Source organism: Cajanus cajan, chromosome 5 (assembly GCF_000230855.2).
Source record: "Cajanus cajan strain Asha chromosome 5, NIPB_CcT2T_4, whole genome shotgun sequence".
NCBI lineage: Eukaryota > Viridiplantae > Streptophyta > Magnoliopsida > Fabales > Fabaceae > Cajanus > Cajanus cajan.
This window is the reverse complement of record NC_138521.1, coordinates 72,364,535-72,388,632: the sequence shown is the minus strand read 5'-3', so window position 1 is coordinate 72,388,632 and position 24,098 is coordinate 72,364,535. Positions and strand designations below refer to the sequence as shown.

The following is a 24,098-nucleotide window of genomic DNA, read 5'->3' as shown; positions in this document are numbered from 1 at the left end:
AAATAATTATTTCTATCTTTTTGACAAATAATTGATTTTAATGTCCTTCTAACTGACATTTATTCACATATCTTAAATTATACTAATTCTTAATACATTGAAATATTCTTTTTGATGCACTTGAGTATAAACAATATATTCAAAATTATAGTCTTTATTATAATGAAATTCTTTACAAAGAAAATTATATAGTGCTACATGTTATTATAAATTCAACTTATATCTTAAATAGAAATAGAGAGCATAACTTAAAAATTGTGAAGCGTAATTTAAAAATACTTATTATCCTCTCAATTACACATTTCTTAAAAATGTGTGATGTAAATTGAAATTTTCATTTTTATTTTGAAGGTCATTACTTTGACCTATAAAGTCTATTTAATATATGTTTCAAAATTTTATATTTTAATATTAAATTTTATTAAATGGTTAAATTTTAATAATTTTAAAATTTTAACAATAAATAATATTTAATAATAAAAATTCATTTTAAATATTTCATAATTAAAAAATAAATATTAATAAATTATACATTAATTGATAGATTAAAAGAAATATACTCAAAGAAGAATAAGAGATGATTGAGAGAGATGAATATAAAGAGAGAAAAGAGATAGAAAATAAAGAAAAACAAAGAGAAAGAAAAATAAGAGATAAAAAGAATATGAGACGAAGAAGAAAAAAGATAAATAAAAAAAGAAGAAAATAAAATAGAGAAAATGAAATTGAGAAAAAAAAAGAGAGAGAAACATGAATGACGAGAAAAAAAAAAAGAAGAGTAGAAATAAAAAAAGAAAATTGTCATGCGAAATCTCAAATATTTTAATGAAATTATTTGATGAATGAATTATATGTAAATTATACTAAATTTTTTTATATAAAATCTATTGTTAAAAATAATTCATTGAAATTTCTATATTGTTGAATATCAATAGATTTTTTTAAGTAAAAAAATCTCAATTAAATACCACAAGATTTAGATGAATTTCAGAAAAAATTCTGATTGTCTTAATTGAATACACTAGATTTTGACGGACTTTTAAAAAAATTCTAATTATATATCCATGACTTTAATTTTATATTAAAAAAGTATTAATAAAATATCACTAAATTTAGATGGATTTCTAAAAAAAATTATGATTATTTTAATTGAACACACCAAATTTTGACAGAATTTTAAAAAAATTCTAATTATATATCACATAACTTTTTTATATTAAAAAAGTATTATTGAAATACCACAACACCTTTTCATAATAATTTTTTAAAAAAAAATTCATTGAAATCCTAGTCTAATACACTCTTTATTATAAATTAAATATTAACAAATAATATTATAAATCTCGTTTATTGACTTAGATTTATATGAATACAAATATTATTATATTATTTAATTATTTTTAAGTGAATAATTTTATCTTAAAACTAATCCCCATATTTAAAGTTTATTTCATACGGATCGTGTTACAAAATTTATATTAATTAAATATTATTTGATGTCTCATTATATACATCAAAATTAATGTAAGATATATTTAAATATGAATCATTTGATTTGTATATAAATAATTATATTATACCTTATTATTATTATTATTATTATTATTAATTTACGATAAAATTAGACATAAAAAATTAAATAATATATAATTATAAATTGATGGTTGAATCAATAAAATTTTTATTTTATATAAAGTTGTTTTCAATCAATTAAATATACATTAATAGTTGTAAACATCTTATAGTAAAGTTCGAATCCGATGCATATATAAAAAAGTTATTGAAGAAGCATTTTTCAGTAAAATTTAGGCATAATTATTTATAGTTTTCATAATTTGATTGAATATATGAACATTTAAATAAAATTCTCATGTTCAAACAGGTTATAAAGGACATTGTTTTATTGTTTTTGTTGCATTGGTTTGTTGAATGAAAAAACAAACGATTGAGAATTGTGGCATTCCACGCCAAGTTATGAAAAGTCAAAATGTATGACGAGAATGGTTGCATATATTTATATCCCCCATTATTGATTCAAAGTTCCCAAAGAGTCAATGACGTGGTTGCATGGTTCCAATTTCAATATCACCCTCATAACTAATTTGCACCGTATAAAAGTGTTCGTACTCGTTGTGACATCAAAATTTTATATGACAAGTCTTCCTTTAAATTATTCAAGCTTTGTTATTCTACTAGATTTATATTGCATCATTTCCTCCCATCCAAAAAAATATCTTTGACTGATTTATTTCCTTTGGATCTGTCAACGTTTTGGCACAGATGAATTTAAATCTGTAATACTGAAACTGCAGAATGTGAATGAGTACAACGTTTGTCATTTGTTTCGTAGGAAGTTTCTATGCTTTCCCGATTCTGATCTAGTTTCCCACTGAAATTTTTTGATCCAAATCCTACGTTATTTGACTTCGCTTCTCTTAGACTCAGTCATGATCCAATATCGTGTATAGGCCGGCACTTCTGTCACAAATGCAAGAGTCAAGATCAAGGCTTTGAAAGGTATATTAATTTTTGTCATGCCATTGCTAGTTACGGATCACAAATTAATCTCATTTGTAATATCGTGATTGTCATTAGTTCAAAGATAGAAGAAATGAACACAAATAATTTTAAAAGATATACATTTCAACAAGTTGATCTTCTTTTGTTAATATTTTGAAAATCATAAATATAAAATCAAGTGATTCCATATATATTCAATTTAAAGTAATCCTATAATTATAGAGTAACTAAATGTGTAATTTATTCTAAATTATAATTACTTTTTGATAATTAATTATTTTTTTCAACATCTTTAAACATTTTGATATTAAGTTTTATTTTGTTTAATTTTTCCAACAACTATTAAAAATTTCAATTCTTTGAAGTTTGATAATTATATATAATATATTTAGATAATACCCAAAAATCAATTTTAGCCTTTAAAATTATGAAAATAATTATTTGTTATTTGAATTCACCATAAGTAGGTCAAAACGTCAGCACAGAATGTCATGACTTAGAACTCGTCCTTAACGTGTCGTATATGATGAAAAGGAACATTAATTCATAAAGAGACATGCAGTGATGATAATGAATGTGTGGGGCAAGAGAAGTTTAGTGCTATATTCCAAAGGATGAATGATGTAAATCAATTTATGAGAAGGACACATGTTCAAATGTTTAAAAGGGCACCGATCCATACACACTGATCATAAAGAAATTGAAGATAAGAAGTGCGTGTTCGAATTGATTTTGATGATCAGATCTCATTCATGTTCATATGTTTTTATAATTAACATAATATAAATTTTTTACAACGAAAAAATGACTAATAGTTATTCTTAATTCATAATCAATTTTGGATGTAGAATGAATTTCACGTAGAACTAAACATGTGTTGCCTTAACGATTTATCAGTGGGGATTCGCGTTAATTCGGAAACAACATGGTGTAACTTTCACTTGGAACCACGCTCAGAATTGATTGCTTCATATGAAGTTTTACTTGAAGCTATCTTAATCTTATAACGTGCTTTTAGTTGGCCTTTACTTTTTAGGTGCATGCATGCGTACTATTAACCCTTTTTTCTTTCTGTTTTTTTTCCCCTCACTTTATTTTTTTTTCCTTCGTGTTGTTAATTTGACAACAGTGCATGATTCTAACAAGTCAATTAATTGGTGGGTGGGGCATGATCATACAATCACTTGGTCTTAAGTAGCCAATGCATGGTATTGTTGGAGGTCCATCCATCATCCAATTTGCAACAACATATCACAATAACATGACTCATACCTTGGAAAAAAGGCCTTTTACTTATTGTTATATTTTTTATCTGCTGAAAATAATGACGTTTGAAGTCTTTTTTTTTTCTTTCTTAACTACAAAGTATAACGCTCGTGTATTAGACTAATTTTTAAAATCTGTAAATGCAATTTTAAATACAACTTTAAAAAATACTTGGAGAGTAAATTGTAAAAATATGCATAATTTATATAAAAGAATCTGGACCTAATAACTTAGAGAGAATAAAATGAAGAAGCATGATAAGTATACATAGTTGTAGTTTTGTAGAGGATATGTATATTGAAAGAAATTAAATTTTAATATGTAAAAAGTAGATTGAACGATAATTAACTTAAAAATATACGTAGTTGAAACAAAAAAATATATAAAAATAATTAAAATTAAAAACAATTAATATTGTAAATATTAAAATATCAATTTCTAAGGATAATAAAAAACAATATATTATTTTCATTCTATTCTATAATCAATATCAGAAATAGTATTTTCATTTAAAAAAAATGTGAATATACTAATAAGTATGTAGCTAACATTGAAGATTTCATATTCTTTTTAAGAATTAGAGAGTTATTATTTAACTTTATGTTCCCTGTATTTAAAATTATATATATAAATAAAAGAGTATGATAATTATATATATATATATAAATAGATAAAATGGTATAAAAGGATTATAAAAGTAAAAAGAGCGTCAACGTATTGGGCCTTAACTGAGTGGGCCATGGGGTGGGTATACGGACTGGTCCTGTCTGTTCAAGGCCCGGTCCGTAAAACACGTGTTTTATACGGGCCGGATAAGTTCGTTCTGTAAAATAAATGGACTTACTTTTTAAGTCCATATCCGCCCGCCAAAATTCGCGGATAACGGACCGGTCCGCGAGCCTAACTAATAGTTAAAAAAATAATTTTTTTAAAAATAAAAATACATAAAATTAGAAGAAAAAATTTTTTTTTTATTTATAAGCTAAAATTTATCAATATTTAAAATGATTTAAAATAATAAATATTAAAATAAAAATAATTACAAATACTTAAATAATAGTACTAAACTTTCAATAATAAAAACATCAAAATGTCATAAAAATAATTAAATGACAAATACATACCAACTAAACATAATTTTAATGTCATAGTAATTTAAAAAATTAAATACACAACTTAATATTAAAATCGTAATATTTAAAAATATTAATTAGTGAAGTTTGCGGACTAACATGCAAGCTTGCGAATTAAATTCGTCAAATCTGCGAACTTCACTTACCGGACTCAAAAATTAAACATAATTATACAGATTTAAAAAAAATAAGTCCATTATTTACAAAATTTGCGAGCTTACGGACCGATCCGCGGACCGATCCGCGGACCCGGATCCATCTTCCCACTGTCCGCAAGCGCATGAAGGCATCATAAATTTGGAGTCATTCTAACAACCATATTCCATCTTACCATACATATACTGATATACAAACTCCCAAAAAATAAAAGTTAAAATTTGACGGCTGAAAACAGATCGAGGCGTGGGTCCACTAAGATCAACGGTGCAATCACTCATCAACAAATAATAATTATAATTATAACTAACTGATAAAAAAAAAACGGCTTACCATAAACAGAAAAATGACTCAAGAAAAGAAAAGTATTTTTACTGTTTGAAAAGTGTCTGGTATCTGAATTTCTCATGAGATTCTGAACTACGAAGTTTTTTTTTTTTTTTAAATTAATATATTGGTATCAGAAAAAAGAAAGAAAAAAAGCAGTGGAGGCAAATAATTAAAGTTAGGAGAAAAAGAATTTAAAAAGAGAGAAAGAAAGGGTGGAATTTGTTGGTGGGAAGAAGAGGCCCGCCTTTGTTGAATCTTCATTTATGAGTTCTTGTTATTGTTTCTTATATATATAGTTTAACCTTCTCCTTTTCTTCTTCCTTTTGTTTCAAGGTGTGTTTCCCATTTGAAGTAATAGTTTAAATAAAAAGTGAAGTAAGAATTTAAGAACAAGAAATGGGGGTTGGTTCCCGGGATGCCATCAAGCAGTTCCAGGCATTCATTGATGAAGGTATCTCTCACTCTATGTGCCTTCTTTCTTTCTTTCTTTCTTAATCTCTTTTTTTTTTTTTTTTTTTTTTTGGTTCTGAGTTGTTTTGTGTTTCTTGTTTCGAATTTCCAACAATGGTAGTTGAGGAGCCTTTGCGGACTACGTTTCAGGTTAGCATTTTGCATTTTTCATTCATCTTCAACTACACTCTTACTTTCTCTCTCCTTCGTTTTCTAGGTCTTCTTTGTCAATTATTGCAATCTATTATTTGGTTCGCTTCCTCTCCGTGTGGATAGGGTTCTTGTATGAAATCTCCTAGGTTTTCATGTCGTCTTTCAATGGATTTTTTATACTGTCGGCCTTGCAATTCTTGTAACTTCTATGTCTAAAATCTAAATCTTTCACTGACTTTTTTTTTTCTCTTCTTCTTTTTATCTCTTTATTACTTCATTTAATATATTATATTTATTAATGACACACAAAAAGTAAAATCGTACAATTTTGTTATACATATATATCATTCCTGGATTTCTATAGATTCCACTCTTCTAATATTTCGGGATATTTGACACGTAATGTCTCCCAAATGAGATCTGATTTCAATTCTCTTTATCTTAATTGTTTCAACTACATAACCTTTCTTGTATTTCACGCTTTCACCTATTTAGTAAAGTATGGAGTACTCTAATTCTTAACACAATACTAGTTATAATTATAAGTTCTTTCTGTTTCTGTGGGAGTGCTACAAATTAATAATTTAAGATAATTATTCAACTATTTATTTCAGGTTTGATGAAAACTAGGAATTTTTTAGTAATAATCAATTAACATGTGCTTACTTTATTATTGTGGATTCCTATTACTTTTTGGCATTCTGAAACTATAAAATAACAGCTTTCTTCTCGTTTTCTCTCCTTTGGGATTTCATAACTTGCCAGAATGTTCATCAAGGATATGTCGACGAAACCTTAGTGCGGTTTCTAAAAGCAAGGGACTGGGATCCTTCCAAGGCCTATAAAATGGTAAGAGTTATATAGTGCAAGTGTCCTTTTGTTGATGTTTTGCTTGCAAATAGTTCTTCACTGCATGCAACATAACCTACCTGACGTCTGTATTTTGTTTCAGTTGGTTGATTGTTTAAATTGGAGAGTACAAAATGAGATTGACAATATATTATCTGTAAGTTTTTATTATGCCGATCCTTGGCATGATTTCTATATCAATACATTTCCCTAAGTTTGGGTTTCGTCTATATATTAATTGAGTGACTTTCTCTCTTATGTTCTTGTCATTTGCTATTTTGAAAATTATGACAACATAGTGTATCTTGTTAGTGCATTAGCAGTAAATTTTGAAGTTGGTGATTTATTACATCAAGTATGTCTGTTTGGTGATTCGTTTTCCAGAAACCAATTGTTCCTGCTGATTTATACAGAGCGGTGCGTGATTCACAACTCATAGGATTGTCAGGTTACTCAAGAGAGGTGCTCATTCTCAAACATAATATTTTCCTCATTCCATTTCATTTTAGCTGTGCTTTAAGTGAGCGTTCATTTGTCAAAACATGCAACTTAGGCTTTATGACAATGTACATTTTTATTGATATTGATTAAAACGATAGGACTTAGTTGATTTTTCATTTTTTATTTTAATTTTATTGTTCATGTTCTGCCTTCCTTCCAGGGTCTGCCTGTCTTTGCAATTGGTGTTGGGCTTAGTACATTTGACAGAGCATCTGTAAGTTTAATTATTGTAAAAAAGGAAAAGGGATGTTGCCACTTTGGAGCACTATCTATTTCTTTTTATTAAAGCCATTTGTCCTGATATCCTTCTGGCTTTTTTTGGTGTTTTTATGATTGCAGGTCCATTATTATGTGCAGTCACACATTCAAATTAATGAATATCGTGACCGCGTAATCTTGGTGAGTATTAGTCTTTACAGTCTTCTTCATTAACCAGTTGAGTTTTTTTGTCCTTTTGTTTTGACCCATTTATGGTTTGGCTGTAGCCTTCTGCATCAAAGAAGCGTAAGCCACCTGTTACCACTTGTATAAAGGTTTTAGACATGACTGGTCTGAAGTTATCATCCCTGAATCATGTTAAGGTACTTTTTAGTTCATACTGTGATTCGATCCAGCAGCATTGGCATACCCATGATTAATTGTGAATTAAATGTAAGACATACATAAAATTGAAAATTGCTCTCTAAATTGTCGTTTAGGTCAAACATTTAATGCTATTGCTTCATAAAACCGAACTGAAAGCGGAAAGTGTTCAATTCTTTCCCATCTGTTTTATATATGCTACTTAGGTCCTAATTATAAGCAACAAATTAGATTTTTCTTTCGTCTTAATTGCAAGCAACAATTGTTAGTTTTTAAAGATACTTAGGATGAAATTTTTTATATATTCTTCATTTATTGTTAACTCTATTTCCTAAGTAAATAGTATATTTGGAATAAAACTTGAATTAATTGTAGAATTAATTAAAAGTAACTATATTAATTACTTTTCTTAATCTTGATGATTTGTTATATGTTGCTTATAATCAGGACTGGAGATAATATTTTTTATAATCTATATCATTAACTTGCTTGTGCTGATGCAGCTTTTAACTATTATATCATCCATTGATGATCTGAACTACCCTGAGAAGACAAATACTTATTACATTGTAAATGCTCCATACATATTTTCAGCTTGTTGGAAGGTGAGAAATTACTTCTACCATAATATATATATACACACACATTATTCCTAATGATTTGGATGTATGAAAATTTTATTTGATATAGCCGTTTCAGTTTAGTTCCTATTAAGACCTCAGCATGATGTTTAAACACTCAGCATTAGCAGGTTGTGAAGCCACTTCTACAGGAGAGGACAAGAAGAAAAGTGCAGGTGTTACCAGGTTGTGGACGAGATGAGTTGTTGAAAGTAAGTTTTTTGTTTTGTCTTCATTTCTTTGAACAAGACTACTGGAGTGCATATCCCCAACAATTGAAATTGTGCCACGATGAAGAAAAAAATTGCTAATTATCATGATCAGTAGGTGACATATATACTACTAGTACATACTAATACCAAAAGTCGTTAGCTTCAGTGATTCAGCATTTGTACTCTTTAACCAAGGACCAAGGTTTAATCCCTGGGCATAGAGTCATGACTGAAGGTACTTATCAAACCAAAAAAAGGAGTACATGCGATCAGGGGTGTGCAAAAAATCACCAATCCATTTTGAGAAAAAAAGTAACTGCTCCACTTTGCAAAATCAGTTTAGTTTACTGATTCATTTATACAGAGTGAATTGGTTCGATTCAGATCAATTTTTTGAAAAGCTCGATCCATATGAGTGTAAAGTGCATTGCATTAAATTGATCCAATTTAAAAAAAAAATGTGATTCATTTCTTAAAAAAACTAAACCAATCCACTTTTTTAAAATAGATCAATTCGGTTTAGTTTTAGTTTTTCAAAAGGACAAAGTTTAAGTATAATTATTTAGGTGCATTTGGTGTTCTCTAATCAAAATTGGAGATTTACTTTGGTTAGGTGTGTAAGTGTATATCAATGAAATATGTATTAAATGCAAATGCATATTAAGGTAAATTTTAATTTTGATTAAAGAACATCATCAACTGCATTTAAGGAACTATATTCAAATTTTGTCCATTTTAATAAATCTGATCCATGAATACCCCTAAAGAGCACAAAGATGCCATGTGGGAAATTTTTGCCTTAGATAAGAGACAGTGGCGCCAAACATTGCAATTACCCTCTTGACACAGTTACACTTCACAGTGTCTTTCAAACTAGTTGGAAAATGTTTCAAATTTCTTAGACATGTCTATCAATAACTGGAATCACCAACAGTTAAAACATGTAGAAATAGAATTATTGCATATTACAGAATTGGAGTACAGAGCAGAAAATTAAGGGAGAGTGCTATATTAGTCTGTGGATCTGTAATGCAAGTTTTCTGTATATAAATCAATCTCTCTAATAAATAATTTTGTATAGGATGATTTTTTTACAAAATCTACGCTTAGTTTTAAAGTTTGTATTATTTGCATCTTATGTATGCATTAAATTAAAGTTGTTGTACCTATCAAAATATTTTATGTAGATGATGTTTTTAAAAGAAAATATATGCCACTTCACAATAAACTTATTCTTTATTAAATTTTATAAAATTTTACACGGAACACTTGCATAATATTAGTTACACTTCAACTGATGGATTTAGTCAAAATCATTTTCCTTTATGAGTAACGACGGTGAAGTTGTGTCACCTCATCACGTGTATAAAGAGAAACACCTTCTTTGGTATACTGGTCCGTATAGTTAGTCAATATAAAGCAGTAAAAGTCATTCCTGGAAGTGCATGTATTTATTCTGGAAACTACTTCACCTTTTATTTTTATTCCTTTTAGTATGCACGTGATAGTTCTTTTGAGAAATTGAAGGCATATTCTATGGTACCTACTACCTATTTTTACTTCGTCTGAAATTCTGAATGTATTTAACAAACTAAATTTGGTGTGCAGATCATGGATTACTCATCTTTGCCACATTTCTGTAAAAGAGAAGGCTCTGGATCATCCAGACATTCAGAGAGTGGAAGTGAAAATTGCTATTCCTTGGATCATCCCTTCCATCAAAAGCTCTACAACTACATCAAGCAGCAAGCCAGACTCCGTGAACCTGTTGAACCCATCAAGCAGGGATCGTTTCATGTAGATTTTCTAGAACCTCCAGATGAGGAAGATGAGATTGCCAAGACTATAGAGTCCCTGTCAGAGTTACATGTAGATTCTCCAGAACCTCCAGATGAGATTGCCAAGACTAAAGAGTCACTACCAGAGTTACGCGAATTTAAGAATGGCAATGGTGTCTAACACTGTCCTTTAAGATCTACCGTTGAGACCTCAAAATCAGAGATCTTTACCTGTATAACCAATGTAGAACGACTCCACATCAGAATTACTTCTATCAGGATTCGACAGAATTAGTTAGCATTGTTTATGTATGTTACTAAGAAATTAAGGGCTAGTCAACTTAATGCAAAGGCCAGCTTTACATCGGGTCACCATGCAAGAGATCAATGTCAAATCAAATAGTATAATATTTTATCCCCGTGTTTCTTGATTTTTTGGTCATCATTTTTCTTAATTTTCTTTCTCAGCTCAAATATAAGATATTAATTTATGTAAAAAAACATTGTACTTGGAAATATGAGTAATGATACACGTACAATAAAAATTATACAACATTACTTGTGTGTATCTCTCACCATCATTTATAATATATTTTTCTATAATAAATGAAGTGATAGAGAAAGATAAACACAAAAGTAATTCACAATTTTTATTGTATGTGTAACATTATTCTAAGAATATAATATTATTGTTTGTATATGGATTTGTTTAGTGTAGCCTAAACTAAAAATTGTTAGTGTGTTATTTACTTGATACTGTACTATTTTAATATTAATATTAATGACAGTCAATCCAACTCGCTTAATTTCGAGTGCTGATTTCCTATTTGTAATGCTTTATTACTTCATTCCTGTTTAGCACTGCGTGATCGTGAGTAAAGAGCGGCTACTTCTTGGTTTTTCCTTGGAAATATACAAGAGCTAGAAACTTGTTTATTAAGGGCTCTAGGAACAAGGGAAAAAGCAGGTTGTTGACAGTGAGAATTTTATTTGCACATTTGATTTGTTTTTGAAAGATGGAAACATCAACAAAAGTGATAGTCAATCTTCCAAGATAAAGGCAGAAAGGCAACACAAGAACCAAGTCACTTCCTCTGCCATCTACATATCCAAGATTTGACTTCTATTCTAGATGGTCAACGGGATTGGTGTTGCAGAATGCTCCACTTTCTGGGAAGCAGCATCGGGTACCACCTTTTGTTGTTGTTGACGACACCTCCTTAGTTCATTTTCAATTGCCACTTTTGCTGAATCTGCCATCTCTGCACACCACAAAGCTGTCTCTATAGCAGCCTTTGTTTCCTCAATTGCCTTCAGATTAGTTTCCACCTTTCTGTCCACTTCATTCTTTCTAGCACAGATTTGTTGCAGCTCTGCCATCACAATTGCCTCTTTCTTTTTAACCAAATCCTCACACTCCTTGGCCTTTACTCTCATTGCCTCAAACTCTTCATTTGAAATCTTGATTGTGCCACTGAATTTTGAGTTCGGGACTCTACCCACTTCAGACAAAATTTTCATTTCCTTAACAGCTCTTAGTTCTGCAGCTTTTGCCTCTTTAGCCTCCACCAGAACGAGCTCAAGTTTTTCCTCTGCTTCTTCAGCCACAGCCCTGGCTCTTTCAGCTTCTCGCTTCAGCTCTTGAGCTTTTCTCTTCATCTCTTCTGCTTCTCTTCTAGCACCTTCTGTCTCCAATTGTAGCTTCCGAATCTTTGCATTCTTCACATAGAAGATATCAGCTTCTAGGTCCTCCACAGTGCATGGCTCAGGCCTAGCCTCTCCTATCTTCTTTTGCCGTTCACCAGTGAGGTTAGCAGCAAGAGCTTCTACTGCGTGTTTCTTCTCCTTCACTTCACCTTGCTCCTCCTGCACTTGCTTCAAATCTGTCCTGAGAGAAAACACCAGTTTTTTAAGGGAGTTCTTTTCTTCAGCAATGTCCTCAAGTGTCTTTGTGGCTTCTTTAAGCTCTGAAGTTAAAAGTCTCACAGCATCCATCTTAGAAGCATGCAGTTTCTTAATCTGATCTTGAAGAGCCTCAATCTCTGCACTTGTTTCAGCGAGTTTGGTGTCTAGGCTTTGTGTTAGTTCAGGATCATATTCTTTCTTCAAGGCTTCCAAGTTTTTCTGTGCTTCTTCCTTGGCAGTTTTGTAATAACCAACAAGTTGGGCCTCACTTTCTTCTTGGGGTTGGTCAAAGGCGAGTTTCAATTGTTCAACTGAGGCTTTCATGGTTGCAATTTCATTTGAGAGTTCAGTGATCCTTTCTGAGTTTAATTTTGCTGAATGCTGAGCCTCTCGAGCTGCTTGCAATGCTGCCAGCTTTGCCTCCAAAACTGCATCAAAATCCTGACTTAATTTGGTGAGTTCTTGCTTGGAAGAATCTAGCTCAGTTATAGTGGTGTTGTACTCTTTTCTTGCGTGATCTATTTCTTGTTTCCAAGCTTCATATCCCACGGCTTTTAGGGATAGTGTCTTTTCAAATCGCCTGCTCCGATTCCTCACAATTTCAGCTGCTGCCATTGCAGATTGCTTGCATCGTCTCACGTTGGCCAGCTTGGTTGTCAAACCCTGAAGGATCTCCTTGGCACTCTCAAGTTCAGAAAGTGCTTTGGCTTTGGTGGCCTCAGCATTATCCACCTGTTTCTTTATCTTGTTTAATTCTTTTTGGGCCAAGATAAGCTGTGTTTCCTTTTCAAATACATTCTGCAAATTATGAAAAGAAAATCATTTCTCATGTCAAACATGCAAAAATGCACGTGCTATGCAATACTAATAACATCTTTATTTTCCCATGTTTGTGTGTCAGATTCCCTATCATCAGGGGTCTCTCTCCCGATCCTAGGATATATTTATTTTTGAGAAAAATGGAAATGTTATGTCTGATGCATACCTCTGATGATCTTCTCTTGATAGAGAATCTGTCCCTAGAGACGGCTACTTCTCCAAATAAACTAACAGCAGCTTTGACAGATTGGAATGGTGCTCTTGTGTCAATCTCTCCAACCTCTCCCCCCCTTGGAGAACCCACTTTTCTGAGGCTATTCATTTTCTTTGCTCTAAATTGGAAAAATTATCTGCAAGATAAATTGCAATGAGATCCAATTCTATGAATTAAACTGCAAGACAACTCTGATACCAATATGATTGTATTGTACCACATTGTACATTTTCTGCATATCGAATGCATAACTTATATTTTTCATTCTTCTGAATTTGAATACCACTACATCTCATTGGCACCAATAACGGGCACATGTTAAACTCAAATGAAAATTATTGTAAAGTTCTTACATGAAAGAAACAAAGATGAAACCTGAAGAGCCTTTATTTCACTTGATCAGGTAGAACTCATAAAATGAATATTTCCAAAGTAAAGGGGTTGGAACTCAAAAAGAACCCTGATGAAAACATAGGTTCCCTGAGCCCAACTTTTTTTGCTCTTGAAAGAGGTCCTTTGTAAAGAACATCCGAGATCGTGATTGGTTAAATGTGCAGGGATGTGCAATTAGTTATTCTATTTTAGCTCAAGGAACAGAGAGGTTTGAGGTGGGGCTAACAGTATATACCAACCAAACAGGGTGGTTAAATACAAACATGACCTTTTATTGTGGGAAATTGTGAAAGTATTAGGATATATGCGGAAAAGAAGGAACATTTGGGGTTAAGCCACATTGGACATTTCATGGTACATGTAATTTGGAAATATCAGCTTAATCAAAGGGTCTGTTACGTGCAGCTCAGTCCATGATGTCAGATGTTGGCTAATTGCTGTCTCTTTATCTCACATCATGAGAATGATACAATAAGATCTTACTCGTTATCATCGACAATAAATCTTGTAGATCTGATCTGTGTTATTAAAGACAGCACAAACATATAGATAATAACTAATCCTTTGATGTTATAAGTTATATATTTTCCTGTCTCATTATATGTCTTTCAAGATAATGTACATTTCTTAAGAAAATTATTAATTATATAAATACATTAATAACAAAATAATTATATAACAAAAATATCCTTATTAAAAAAATAAAATATTATTTTAAATCTATTTAAGCATTTACGTGAAATACTAATAAATGAAGAGATAACACTGAAAAACTAATTACTATAATTTTTTTAAAATGACAAGTATTTTAAGATGAAGTAAAAGATTTTATTCTAGAATGTGAACATATTTTTTACTTTACTCTTTTATTATTGCAACATATTATTTTACTATTAGTTGTCACTTATTATTATTTCTTAAAATTAAATTATTAAATTTTCATTGTTAAAATTTCCTTTTAGAATAAGATTTTAAATTCTTGAATTTCAACATTTATCACATCCAATTTTTAAATTAATCAATTTGATGATTAATTGCATAGAAAATAATATTAATTTGAATGGATAAAGAAAAACATGGAACGCATGTATCACAAAATGATTAAAAAAAATACACCTAACAATGTGAAAGAGTGTTTGTATGCAATTTATTATATTTTCAAAAATAAGATCTCAAATTTAATATCTAAGAGTTGGAATAAATAAATAAAAAATATAATATGTATATTTTTATTTTATTTAATAATCAATGGTGTAAAAAATTTATGAATATCATTATTAATTAATAAAATTTTCCATATAGTTATTTATATTAGGTGTATAATGATGTGACAAATAATCAACACATGTGTTGAATTAAATACTAGATATAGAGCATATTTTATTTGACAAAAAAAATAGCCACACTTAGCATGATTATTAATCTTAAGTTTTGAAATTTTAAAAAATCAAATCAAATTTTTGTTTCATACACTTTTCTTAATCTTCAAATTTTAATTTTAAATTTAAATCAATCATTTCTATCTTCTTAATTCAAACTTATTTAAAAGAAAAGACAATGTGATAATAGAAATGATGATGACAATAGAATGGACAATAGCCTCAATAATGTGATGGGATGACAAAAAAAAATGTAATAAAAGTGGTGAGTATGACAATAATAGCCTTTGTAAAAAAACAACAACAATAACCATTAATTGATATACGATAGTGACAACAAGGATATTTATTGTATCTTCTAAGAAAGTTTAAATAATTAAATGATCTATTACAATTAAAAATCAAAATTACTTTTTTTTACACTAATACTTTCTTCTTTTTTGAAAATTAAAGTAAAAGTACTTCAAAGTAAAATTAAAAACCAAGTCAACTCTACTTTAATCATATGTATTTTGTTTTTAAATTTGCATTTAAAATAATAAACTAAAAACTGGCAACCACTTCAAACAAGCTCCTAACTATTAGTTAAGGTACCTTTTTCTACTTATACATCAAATACCTGACTTATTTATGCCCTCAATCGATATTATATAATAAAATAAAATGGTGAAAGCGTAATATTTAGTAACAAGAATTGGATCATGTTTCACTCACAACTCAAGTCCATAGGTCGTGCACCACCCCTAAAATAGACTTAAGTGGGACACCTTCAAGTTTCTATGGTTTTAAATTTGTTTTCCGCTGTGTTTTCAACATTTTAATCTCCAAAACATATATAACATTGCCTATATTATAGTGAAAAGTCGCATTCATTTATCGTGACAAAATTTTAAAGTATGAAGAGTTATACTTCTTGCATTTTTTCGTATCAAAGAATTGTACTGTTCATTTAAACTAGAAAGATATGACTATTCATAAATAATTTTTTTTTTTAAATAACTCTTCATATAAACACTAAATGAAAAGGCACGACTTTTCATGAATAGACACAAAGTGTCTATAAATAGATGCATTCTCCAAACACTATTTTTAAATTTTTAGTTTTCCACTCTACATTCATTCAAAAAAATCATTTGCCTTTGTTTTGTTGCACAACATGTAGAAGCAAAATTATCATGTATAAAATACCATTGCTGTAATAAGTTGAGTTTTGGAAGTGCAAGACATACTCAAGTATCTTCATTATATCCTAATGGTGTGTTTGGATGAGAAATTTATATAAGGTAATTTATTTATTTGAAGAATTTTAAATTCCTTGAAGTGAAATACTTTGTTTGGATGAGGAATTTACAAAGAATTTGAAATCCAAACATTTGTGAAATTTCTTAAAATAGTAGAATTTCAAATTCTCTCAAAAATAGGAGAATTTGAAATTTCTCATATTTGTTTTTCTTCTTTCACCTATATATTTTATCTTATCTCTTCATTCTTTTAATTATTAGATATTCAAAAATATTTTTAAAATTATTAAATATTCTTATATTAATTTTTAAAATTATTAAATATTTAAAAATGGATTAATATTTATTTTTATAAAATTTAATTTAAAAATATCAATATATAAATATATTTTTAAAATCAATTTTACTATGATGGAATCAAATTATCATATTTAACCTAATAATTTAAAATTTAAGAAATTTAAATTGACTTATCCAAATAAAATATTTTAAGAATGATAGAAATTGAAATCAAAGTAATTTTAATACCAAGAATTTAAAATTTCTTGAATTTGTAAAATTTCTCATCCAAACACACTATAAAGACCTAAGTTACACCTAAGTCTTGTCATTGGTAGAGGCAATTCTTTTTTCATCGTAATTGCTATAATACTTGGTTCTTATTGAGTTAGTTCTTTTTGGAAGAAAAAAAGTAGTAGGAATTAAAAGCAAATTTATAAGGACTAGAACAGAATAATAAGGACTAAAAGGTGGAAAAACTTTTTACAAGAATCATTTAAAAAATAATAATTCATAAGGATCAAAACAAAACAAAAAAAAAATGATATATTATAGAGTAGAAATATATTTAAACCTAGACAGACATGATTACAATCACTTAAAGTTATAAAACTTTACTAAAACCATTTATTTATTTTATTCATGAGAATGGAATACGGGTACCAAAAGAGTTTACAACATTCATTCAACAGACTGAACTAGACCCCCTTAGTAAACCATCTCTTCTTTAACCAAACTTATTACATCATGAGTCCTTTAAAAGAAAAGAAAAAAAGTTGTGCAAGTGTTGCAAAGTAGTATGATGTCAGGAGATCGTTGTCATAATAACGAACGTCCCACAGCAACTGGCCTGCAAAATGTGGAAACCTCGATAATATGGGGGTTTTGATTTGGGGGCAGAAAAGAAGGAAATAAAAGAAACAACGGTTAACAGGTAGCGTTACAAGAATAAAGACTATACAATCCTACAATCATATTGTACTGATCACATTTCCATTATGACCATTATTCTTCAAGTAACACAAGCAATAACTGTTAAAAATCCACGTGGGACAATGAATTTCAAGTATAGGGGAGACTTGATGTAAAGTATTGGAACATAACTATGGATTACCAAATTAGAAAGACTTACATGAGCTCAAGGACAAGAGCAGATGCTCCTCCTCCTCCATTGCAGATGGCAGCCACACCATACTTCCCTCTCTTCTGCCTCAATACCTGAAATTAAACTTGGCTAAGAGATCCACAGATCACAAAAATCTGGATAGTGTAGTGATAAGACAAGAACTATAAAATGCAGCATGGCATACAGAATATTAACTGGAAAAGTATAAGAATTTGAGTGCCAAGGGTGAAAGAAAAGTAAGCAAGGTCAAAATTTACCCCTAATAATGTGACTAAGATGCGAGCTCCACTGCAACCCAAGGGATGCCCCAATGATACAGCTCCACCATGAACGTTCACTTTTTCCTGCATTTGATAGGAAGTACATGAACTATCCATTATTAAGTTCAAGCCGTTATACTAGGGCAGAATGGAGGAACTAAAATGCTAAGGCAGCCAGAATAGCCAAAAAATTGACATGTTATTATACAATCAAGAGCCAAGGAGCTGAGGCACTTGAACACTCACAGGATTAAGACCAAGAAGCTTCTGATTTGCAAGAGCCACAACCTGCATAGAAGAAGTTGGAACACAATTAGCATAGTCACTTGAATGAGTAAAATATGCATTGTATTCATTACCGAAAAGGCTTCATTTATTTCATAATAATCAATTTGAGAAGCCTCAAGACCAGCATTTGATATAGCTTTTGGGATTGCAAGGGAAGGAGCAGTTGTAAATAATTCGGGTGCCTGCAAAAACACTCCTGCTTTAGCTCTAAATGCTCAAATTAATCAAGACCAAGAGAAGTTAACATTAATTTATTATATCACCTTAGCTGCATCTCCATATCCTTTTATCTTTGCAATTACATGCAATCCAAGCTCACGAGCCTTCTCTTCACTCACTAGCACTAATGCCGCAGCACCATCACTAGTCAAGCCAATAAACCAATCCATCATCAAGAAAAGAACATGCAGTTTAGAACGATAATTGTTGCATGGCATAAGTATTAATTTGTTAGCAAGCTTCTTGCAATGACACATGAATGAAGAGAGACAAAGAGAAGGACAGACCTTATACTAGAAGCATTGCCAGCAGTCACAGAGCCCCCAACTTTTTTAAAGCTTGGTCTAAGCTTCCTTAACTTTGCAGCATCGAACTGACAACATGAACACAAAAAATATTAACCAAATGTATGCAGTTTGCTCCATATTCCCAATGAAGCAAGTTTCATAAAATATTTCAGTTGAAGGCTTCTACAATTATGAACTTACAAAATGAAAAGTATATCATACACAACCATTAACAGTTAATTTAATATATTAACTTAGTTTGGTTTTTGTATTCAACATGATGAGAACCTAGGCAATCATGAAATGCTAAATGCAGTGGTCGACACTTAAAGAACTAAATAGGAAATAAATACCAACAGATAAACACCCCCTTGCCTCCAAAAAGACAACAAAAGAATTACAATAGCTCGCATATACAGAACTGGATTCATTTTTGTGACAAATTTTGGTAGTCTATAAGCAAAGCAAAAGGTAAAAAAATGTGATACTAGAACCATGCAAAAATTTGTATTTCTTGTTAATTATGTTCCATATACTTTTCACATAGACACAAACTGACAAACATAGAATAACAAGGAAAATCTAAAATGTTTTTGTATTAGTATGAACTACAGACTAGACTGTCCATTTAGATCAGTTAACACATTTGTATATTAATCTATTTACCTTCCCCAAACCTTCATCTCTATCAACAAGTGTGGAAGGCTTTCCTCTTCCACTGGAAACTTCAACCTGCATGTGCAAAAAGTGTTAGTTGAAAACCAAATCATTGTCACTGCACAGTTTATCAACATTTTCATATAGACAGGAATCATAATCACACCGGAACTATCTCCCAAGAAAAATGACCAGCATTTTGTGCAGATATTCCTCTCTCAAAGCTTCGAACGGCATAAGAGTCCTAGAAAACAACATACATTGTAGAGCAAAACAAAATTACGAATCCTAGATTCAACTAATGATTGAAAGGAGTTAAAAAGACAAAAATTCTTTGGGTTTTGGCTCCATTGTACTGCCCAGTGTAAATGTTCATGGAGGAATGATGTTATGGGACAAGAAGGTACAATTGTCAGATCAAGATTAGGAAATATATCAGCACAGCAAGAGTCTCGTTTTCAAAGAACAATTAAAAACAGGATAGTGGTGGGAAAGAACATGACCCCCTTCACTACATTGAAAGGCTACAGGATGCTGATATTGAAATAAGGTAATTGAAGCAGTTATTTAAAGGACAGTGAAGCAATGAAGAAAAATGAAATATATAACAAAATTTGAACAGGCTGTTCACCAATGAACACTACCTGCTCATCTCTTGTTATGACTTGCTCATCTGCACATAGTTCGGCACAAACTCCCATGCCAAAGTCATTATAGACATCCCAAAGGCCATCTTTGATCATTCCATCAATGATAGTATCATGTCCATACCGAGATCCCTTCCTTTTGTAGACACAACATACGCAGAATGCGGTAACACTCAACATCAATGACTAACCCAAAAAAATGATGTGATGGAAGTTGGATTTCACCCAATGATTAAGCACTTATAAGCTATGATTTACTAAACGCCATAAGAAACATGATTTCAACATGGCAGCTAAAATAAAATTTTCCCATTATCAGCAGCAATTTTGTCAGATTACAAATTTTTTTATCTTTTATCAGAAAGCATAGGTATTAAGCATCAACAATTCATGAAAGAAAAGCAAACCTGGCTTCTACAATGTACTTGGGTGCATTTGACATGCTTTCCATACCACCAGTCACAACAACATCATTGAGACCAGATTGTATGGTCAGTGCTGCAAGCATGGTAGCTGCAAGGAAAAATGCAAGACCATGATTTCACCTTATCCCCACGAAAAAGTCATATTTGAGAGAGAATACCCTTCCAAATCAACAAAAAAAGAACATACCTTTCATCCCTGATGAACACACCTTGTTAATAGTAGTGCAGATTACAGATGTAGGTATTCCTGCACCTAAAGCAGCCTGTCTGGCAGGAGCCTGCCCTAAATTTGCACTAAGAACATTCCCAAAAAACACCTCTTGCACAAGTGATGGATCAACATTTGCTCTCTTGAGAGCAGCTGCAGATTTATATATCAACTTAAAACATTGGAGGAGGAGCAAGAATTTGCATAAACATTTGCTAACTTATCTTTTTAATTGAAAGTGACAAAGGCAGTGACTAATAAAGAAAAAAGGGCAAAGGGAAAAAGCTTAAGGATTTACCCTTAATAGCAATTGAGCCTAACTCTATGGCAGAGAGAGATGATAGGGTGCCAAGTAAACCACCCATTGGCGTCCGAGCAACACCAACAATACAAACATCTGTAGCCAAAAAATTCACACCGATTAAGTATTCTGTATTCTTATTAATTATGTTCCATCAAAGGTGGTCCATTTTCACACCACATGATACATAAAATCATCAAGCTAAGGAAGTAAAAAAGAAGCATCAACTTGTGAATTGCATTAATAAATGATGAATGGAAACAAGCTTCGTAGTTGTTATGAAAAAAAGTAACAATAAAAGCAGACCTCGGGATTTTGTTGAAGTAGACATGGGAAGAGTTCGAATTGATGGAGGAAACAGGAAATATAGCGTTTTGATCTGAAAACAAAAATGATATGATATGAGAAATGATGGCGCGGTTTTGTATAATAATAACAAAGAGGAGAGAGAGAGTATGGATCAAAAACACAACTCACAGTGACAGACCAGTCTGGACGTTTAGAGGGAAGCAGTTAATGAGACAACAATTTTGTTTTGTTTTCGTTGCAAAACAAAACTAAATACGGTATGATCTTAATGTGTTAAGGGGACCCACTTTCCCATCTTCATCTTCTCTACTTTTGCAATATGCACGCATCATCATCATCTTCCTAATCACCTCCGACTCTGACTGTATCTTTTAGGATTAGGACAAGTAATTTTCTTTCACTCCAAATACCTACTAACTCTCCGCTGCTATTTTTCTTAGAATTCACTCTTCTAACCCACTATTTTTTACACATAAAATTTAAGAGAAAATAAGCTATGTATAGTTTAAAGTAGTTTTTCATACAAAAAAAAAATACATTAACTTGAACTGATGTCATTCCCTATTATACAGTGAACTGATTTCATTCCCTTGTAACAATCAAATTATTATGCATTTTCAATTTCATGCACTTGAAATTTGGGTTTTCTAATATGTCAGTTTTTTTTATGTAGATTGACCTACCAGTCTGTCAATTTTTCTTTAGGCAGTCCAATTAAGATGTTCTAACTAGGGGTGAGCAACGGGTGGGTTTGGTCGGGTTCGGGTGAAAAATGTCCAACCCGTTATAAACCGACTTTGAAAAAATGTGACCCATATCTGATCGACTGAGCTTTCGATTTGAGGCGGTTCGGGTTGAAACGGATTCGGATTTAAGCGGGTGAGTATAATCGGGTTTGAATTTTTTTGTAGACCAATTTATCTTAACGAAGATGAAGCTTAAAACGATAAAAAATATTTTTAAAATAGTGTATAAAAATAGAATGAAGGTGACAATAGATGATGTAAATAGATTCGTAGTTGAAACATTTACAAACTAAAGAAGCAAAAATAAAAGATAACAAAATTCATAGTTGTTACATGGAAAAGAAATATAAAGTTAGATTACAAAACCATAAGAAATCACAGTCATACAAAATGTACTCAAAATGGAGATAAGAAGATGGAAAAGAACGACAAAGAAAGAAGCAAAAAGATAACTCTAAAAATGGACTAGTGTGTTGAGAAGTTGAATGAGGAAGGAGAAGACAAAATAAATATCTAAGTTATGAGAAAAAGGAAAAAAATAAGTTACAAATTGATGGCTATATTATACTTGAAATAAAGACTTTTAAATTTGGACCATTGTTGTTTAGTTATACAAAAATAATAAAAATTTAAACTTATCTCATTTTCGGTTGGGTTCGGTTTTTAGCGGGTTTAAAAATTCAAAACCGAACCCGCCCAATATAACCCGTATAAAATCAAAATTTTAACCCGATTTACCCATAAGACCCGCCCGAACCCACCCAAAAACAATATTTTTTTTCGGATTTTTCGGGTTCGGTTCGGGTGTCGGTTTAATGCTCACCCCTAGTTCTACCTTCTTTTTTTCCGGATCGCACTATCTCAATCTGTTTTTAGCTTTGGCTTCACACATTTTATCATCCTACTTTTAACACTCTTTAAAATATGCTCTATTTTATCAATTAAAATTACAAATTTTTTTAAAAAAAATTATCGATAGCATTTTCAAAAGTTTTACTTAATGAGAGTATTTTTGAAAAAATTTCTTAACATTTTATCTCTTTTAATTTATTATATATATTTTTAATAAAATTATTAAAATTAAAATTATATTTTAATTTATATCATAATATAAATATTTATTATAAATTTTAAAAAATAATTTATACATTTTAAAATACTTATTTATTATAAATTTTAGTTTTATAAAATAAAGTAATAAACATTAACACTATACATTACACATAATAAAAGTAATGATAATAAAACTAAGAAATTATGTATTTAGATACTTAGTTTAAAATCGCATTTAAAAAAAGAAGAAAAAAAACGCGTTCTGATTCAAAAAAAAAAAAAAGACAAAATTTGTAAGTGTAGATTTTTTTTCCCTCTCTACTAATTAAGTACCACAAGGAATGATGTTAACACTAGATACTCTCTTTGAGGAAAAATAGTAGAACGTGCAAGAAAAATTCTCTTCTGTTTGTAGTTATTTTTCAATAAAAGTTGATGAAACTCAAATTTTTCATTAATCATTTGCATACTTATTTTTTCAATTAATCATGTTGAAAAAATATTTTAACAAAATAGCTAATATGTTAAATAAAAAGCTGAAAAAAAATATTTTTCAAGTTTAAAGTTTGAATTAGTTAACTGAATTAGAAATATTTAGCAAAATTAAGTATTGAACTAATTAATAAATTTAAATTGACGTAAAATTATATGTTTTTATAATTTTATTTAATAGAAATATTTTTGGTATTTCTAACTTTAAGTTCTCTTAGTTCATTTTTAATTCTTATTATTTATTGTTTGTAGATAAAAGTGACATTAAATTGAAATTATATTAATGTATTGAAAACAAAA

General features: G+C 30.3%; 3 protein-coding genes across 5 annotated transcripts; 1 reads left to right on the top strand and 2 right to left on the bottom strand.

Annotated features, from left to right (window-relative positions):
• The first annotated feature begins 5,477 nt into the window (after positions 1 to 5,477).
• Positions 5,478 to 10,992, top strand: LOC109811402 (phosphatidylinositol/phosphatidylcholine transfer protein SFH9). Its single transcript, XM_083075936.1, has 11 exons — positions 5,478 to 5,856; positions 5,977 to 6,005; positions 6,774 to 6,857; positions 6,961 to 7,014; positions 7,242 to 7,319; positions 7,519 to 7,572; positions 7,698 to 7,757; positions 7,844 to 7,939; positions 8,444 to 8,545; positions 8,692 to 8,772; positions 10,381 to 10,992. Exons 1-11 carry the CDS (start codon positions 5,802 to 5,804, stop codon positions 10,729 to 10,731), a joined length of 1,044 nt encoding a protein of 347 aa, XP_082932062.1. The 5' UTR covers positions 5,478 to 5,801; the 3' UTR covers positions 10,732 to 10,992.
• A 469-nt stretch (positions 10,993 to 11,461) lies between these two features.
• On the bottom strand, positions 11,462 to 14,082 carry LOC109811400 (WEB family protein At1g12150). 2 transcript variants are annotated; one of them, XM_020375155.3, is made up of 3 exons: positions 13,864 to 14,082; positions 13,441 to 13,624; positions 11,462 to 13,253 (listed from the first exon to the last, which is right to left on the bottom strand). In XM_020375155.3, the coding sequence occupies exons 2-3, from the start codon at positions 13,594 to 13,596 to the stop codon at positions 11,679 to 11,681; spliced, it is 1,731 nt and encodes a 576-aa protein (XP_020230744.1). In that variant the 5' UTR covers positions 13,597 to 13,624; positions 13,864 to 14,082; the 3' UTR covers positions 11,462 to 11,678. The 2 variants fall into 2 exon arrangements, with proteins under 2 accessions (XP_020230744.1, XP_020230743.1); XM_020375154.3 differs by having other exon boundaries at positions 13,842 to 14,081.
• Positions 14,083 to 17,393: 3,311 nt separating this feature from the next.
• Positions 17,394 to 21,943, bottom strand: LOC109811393 (acetyl-CoA acetyltransferase 2). Of its 2 annotated transcripts, XM_020375142.3 has the most exons (15): positions 21,676 to 21,940; positions 21,505 to 21,577; positions 21,196 to 21,294; positions 20,877 to 21,050; positions 20,672 to 20,777; positions 20,262 to 20,400; positions 19,784 to 19,861; positions 19,627 to 19,692; positions 18,961 to 19,046; positions 18,718 to 18,817; positions 18,526 to 18,636; positions 18,413 to 18,454; positions 18,164 to 18,250; positions 17,913 to 17,998; positions 17,394 to 17,630 (listed from the first exon to the last, which is right to left on the bottom strand). In XM_020375142.3, the coding sequence occupies exons 2-15, from the start codon at positions 21,527 to 21,529 to the stop codon at positions 17,600 to 17,602; spliced, it is 1,230 nt and encodes a 409-aa protein (XP_020230731.1). In that variant the 5' UTR covers positions 21,530 to 21,577; positions 21,676 to 21,940; the 3' UTR covers positions 17,394 to 17,599. The 2 variants fall into 2 exon arrangements, with proteins under 2 accessions (XP_020230731.1, XP_020230732.1); XM_020375143.3 differs by lacking the exon at positions 19,784 to 19,861 and having other exon boundaries at positions 21,676 to 21,943.
• Positions 21,944 to 24,098: the final 2,155 nt, after the last annotated feature.

What these genes read in the sequence shown, in the direction of transcription:
- LOC109811402 (XM_083075936.1), top strand. Translation starts at nt 5,802, where the DNA reads ATGGGGGTTGGTTCCCGGGATGCCATCAAGCAGTTCCAGGCATTCATT. An exon ending in CCAGGCATTCATTGATGAAG is followed by an intron (nt 5,857 to 5,976) that starts GTATCTCTCACT and finishes CAACAATGGTAG; the next exon opens with TTGAGGAGCCTTTGCGGACT. An exon ending in AGATTGACAATATATTATCT is followed by an intron (nt 7,015 to 7,241) that starts GTAAGTTTTTAT and finishes TTCGTTTTCCAG; the next exon opens with AAACCAATTGTTCCTGCTGA.
- LOC109811400 (XM_020375155.3), bottom strand. Translation starts at nt 13,596, where the DNA reads ATGAATAGCCTCAGAAAAGTGGGTTCTCCAAGGGGGGGAGAGGTTGGA. An exon ending in TCAAGAGAAGATCATCAGAG is followed by an intron (nt 13,254 to 13,440) that starts GTATGCATCAGA and finishes CATAATTTGCAG; the next exon opens with AATGTATTTGAAAAGGAAAC.
- LOC109811393 (XM_020375142.3), bottom strand. Translation starts at nt 21,529, where the DNA reads ATGTCTACTTCAACAAAATCCCGAG. An exon ending in GATATGGAGATGCAGCTAAG is followed by an intron (nt 18,637 to 18,717) that starts GTGATATAATAA and finishes GTGTTTTTGCAG; the next exon opens with GCACCCGAATTATTTACAAC. An exon ending in GCTCTTGTCCTTGAGCTCAT is followed by an intron (nt 17,631 to 17,912) that starts GTAAGTCTTTCT and finishes CACATTTTGCAG; the next exon opens with GCCAGTTGCTGTGGGACGTT.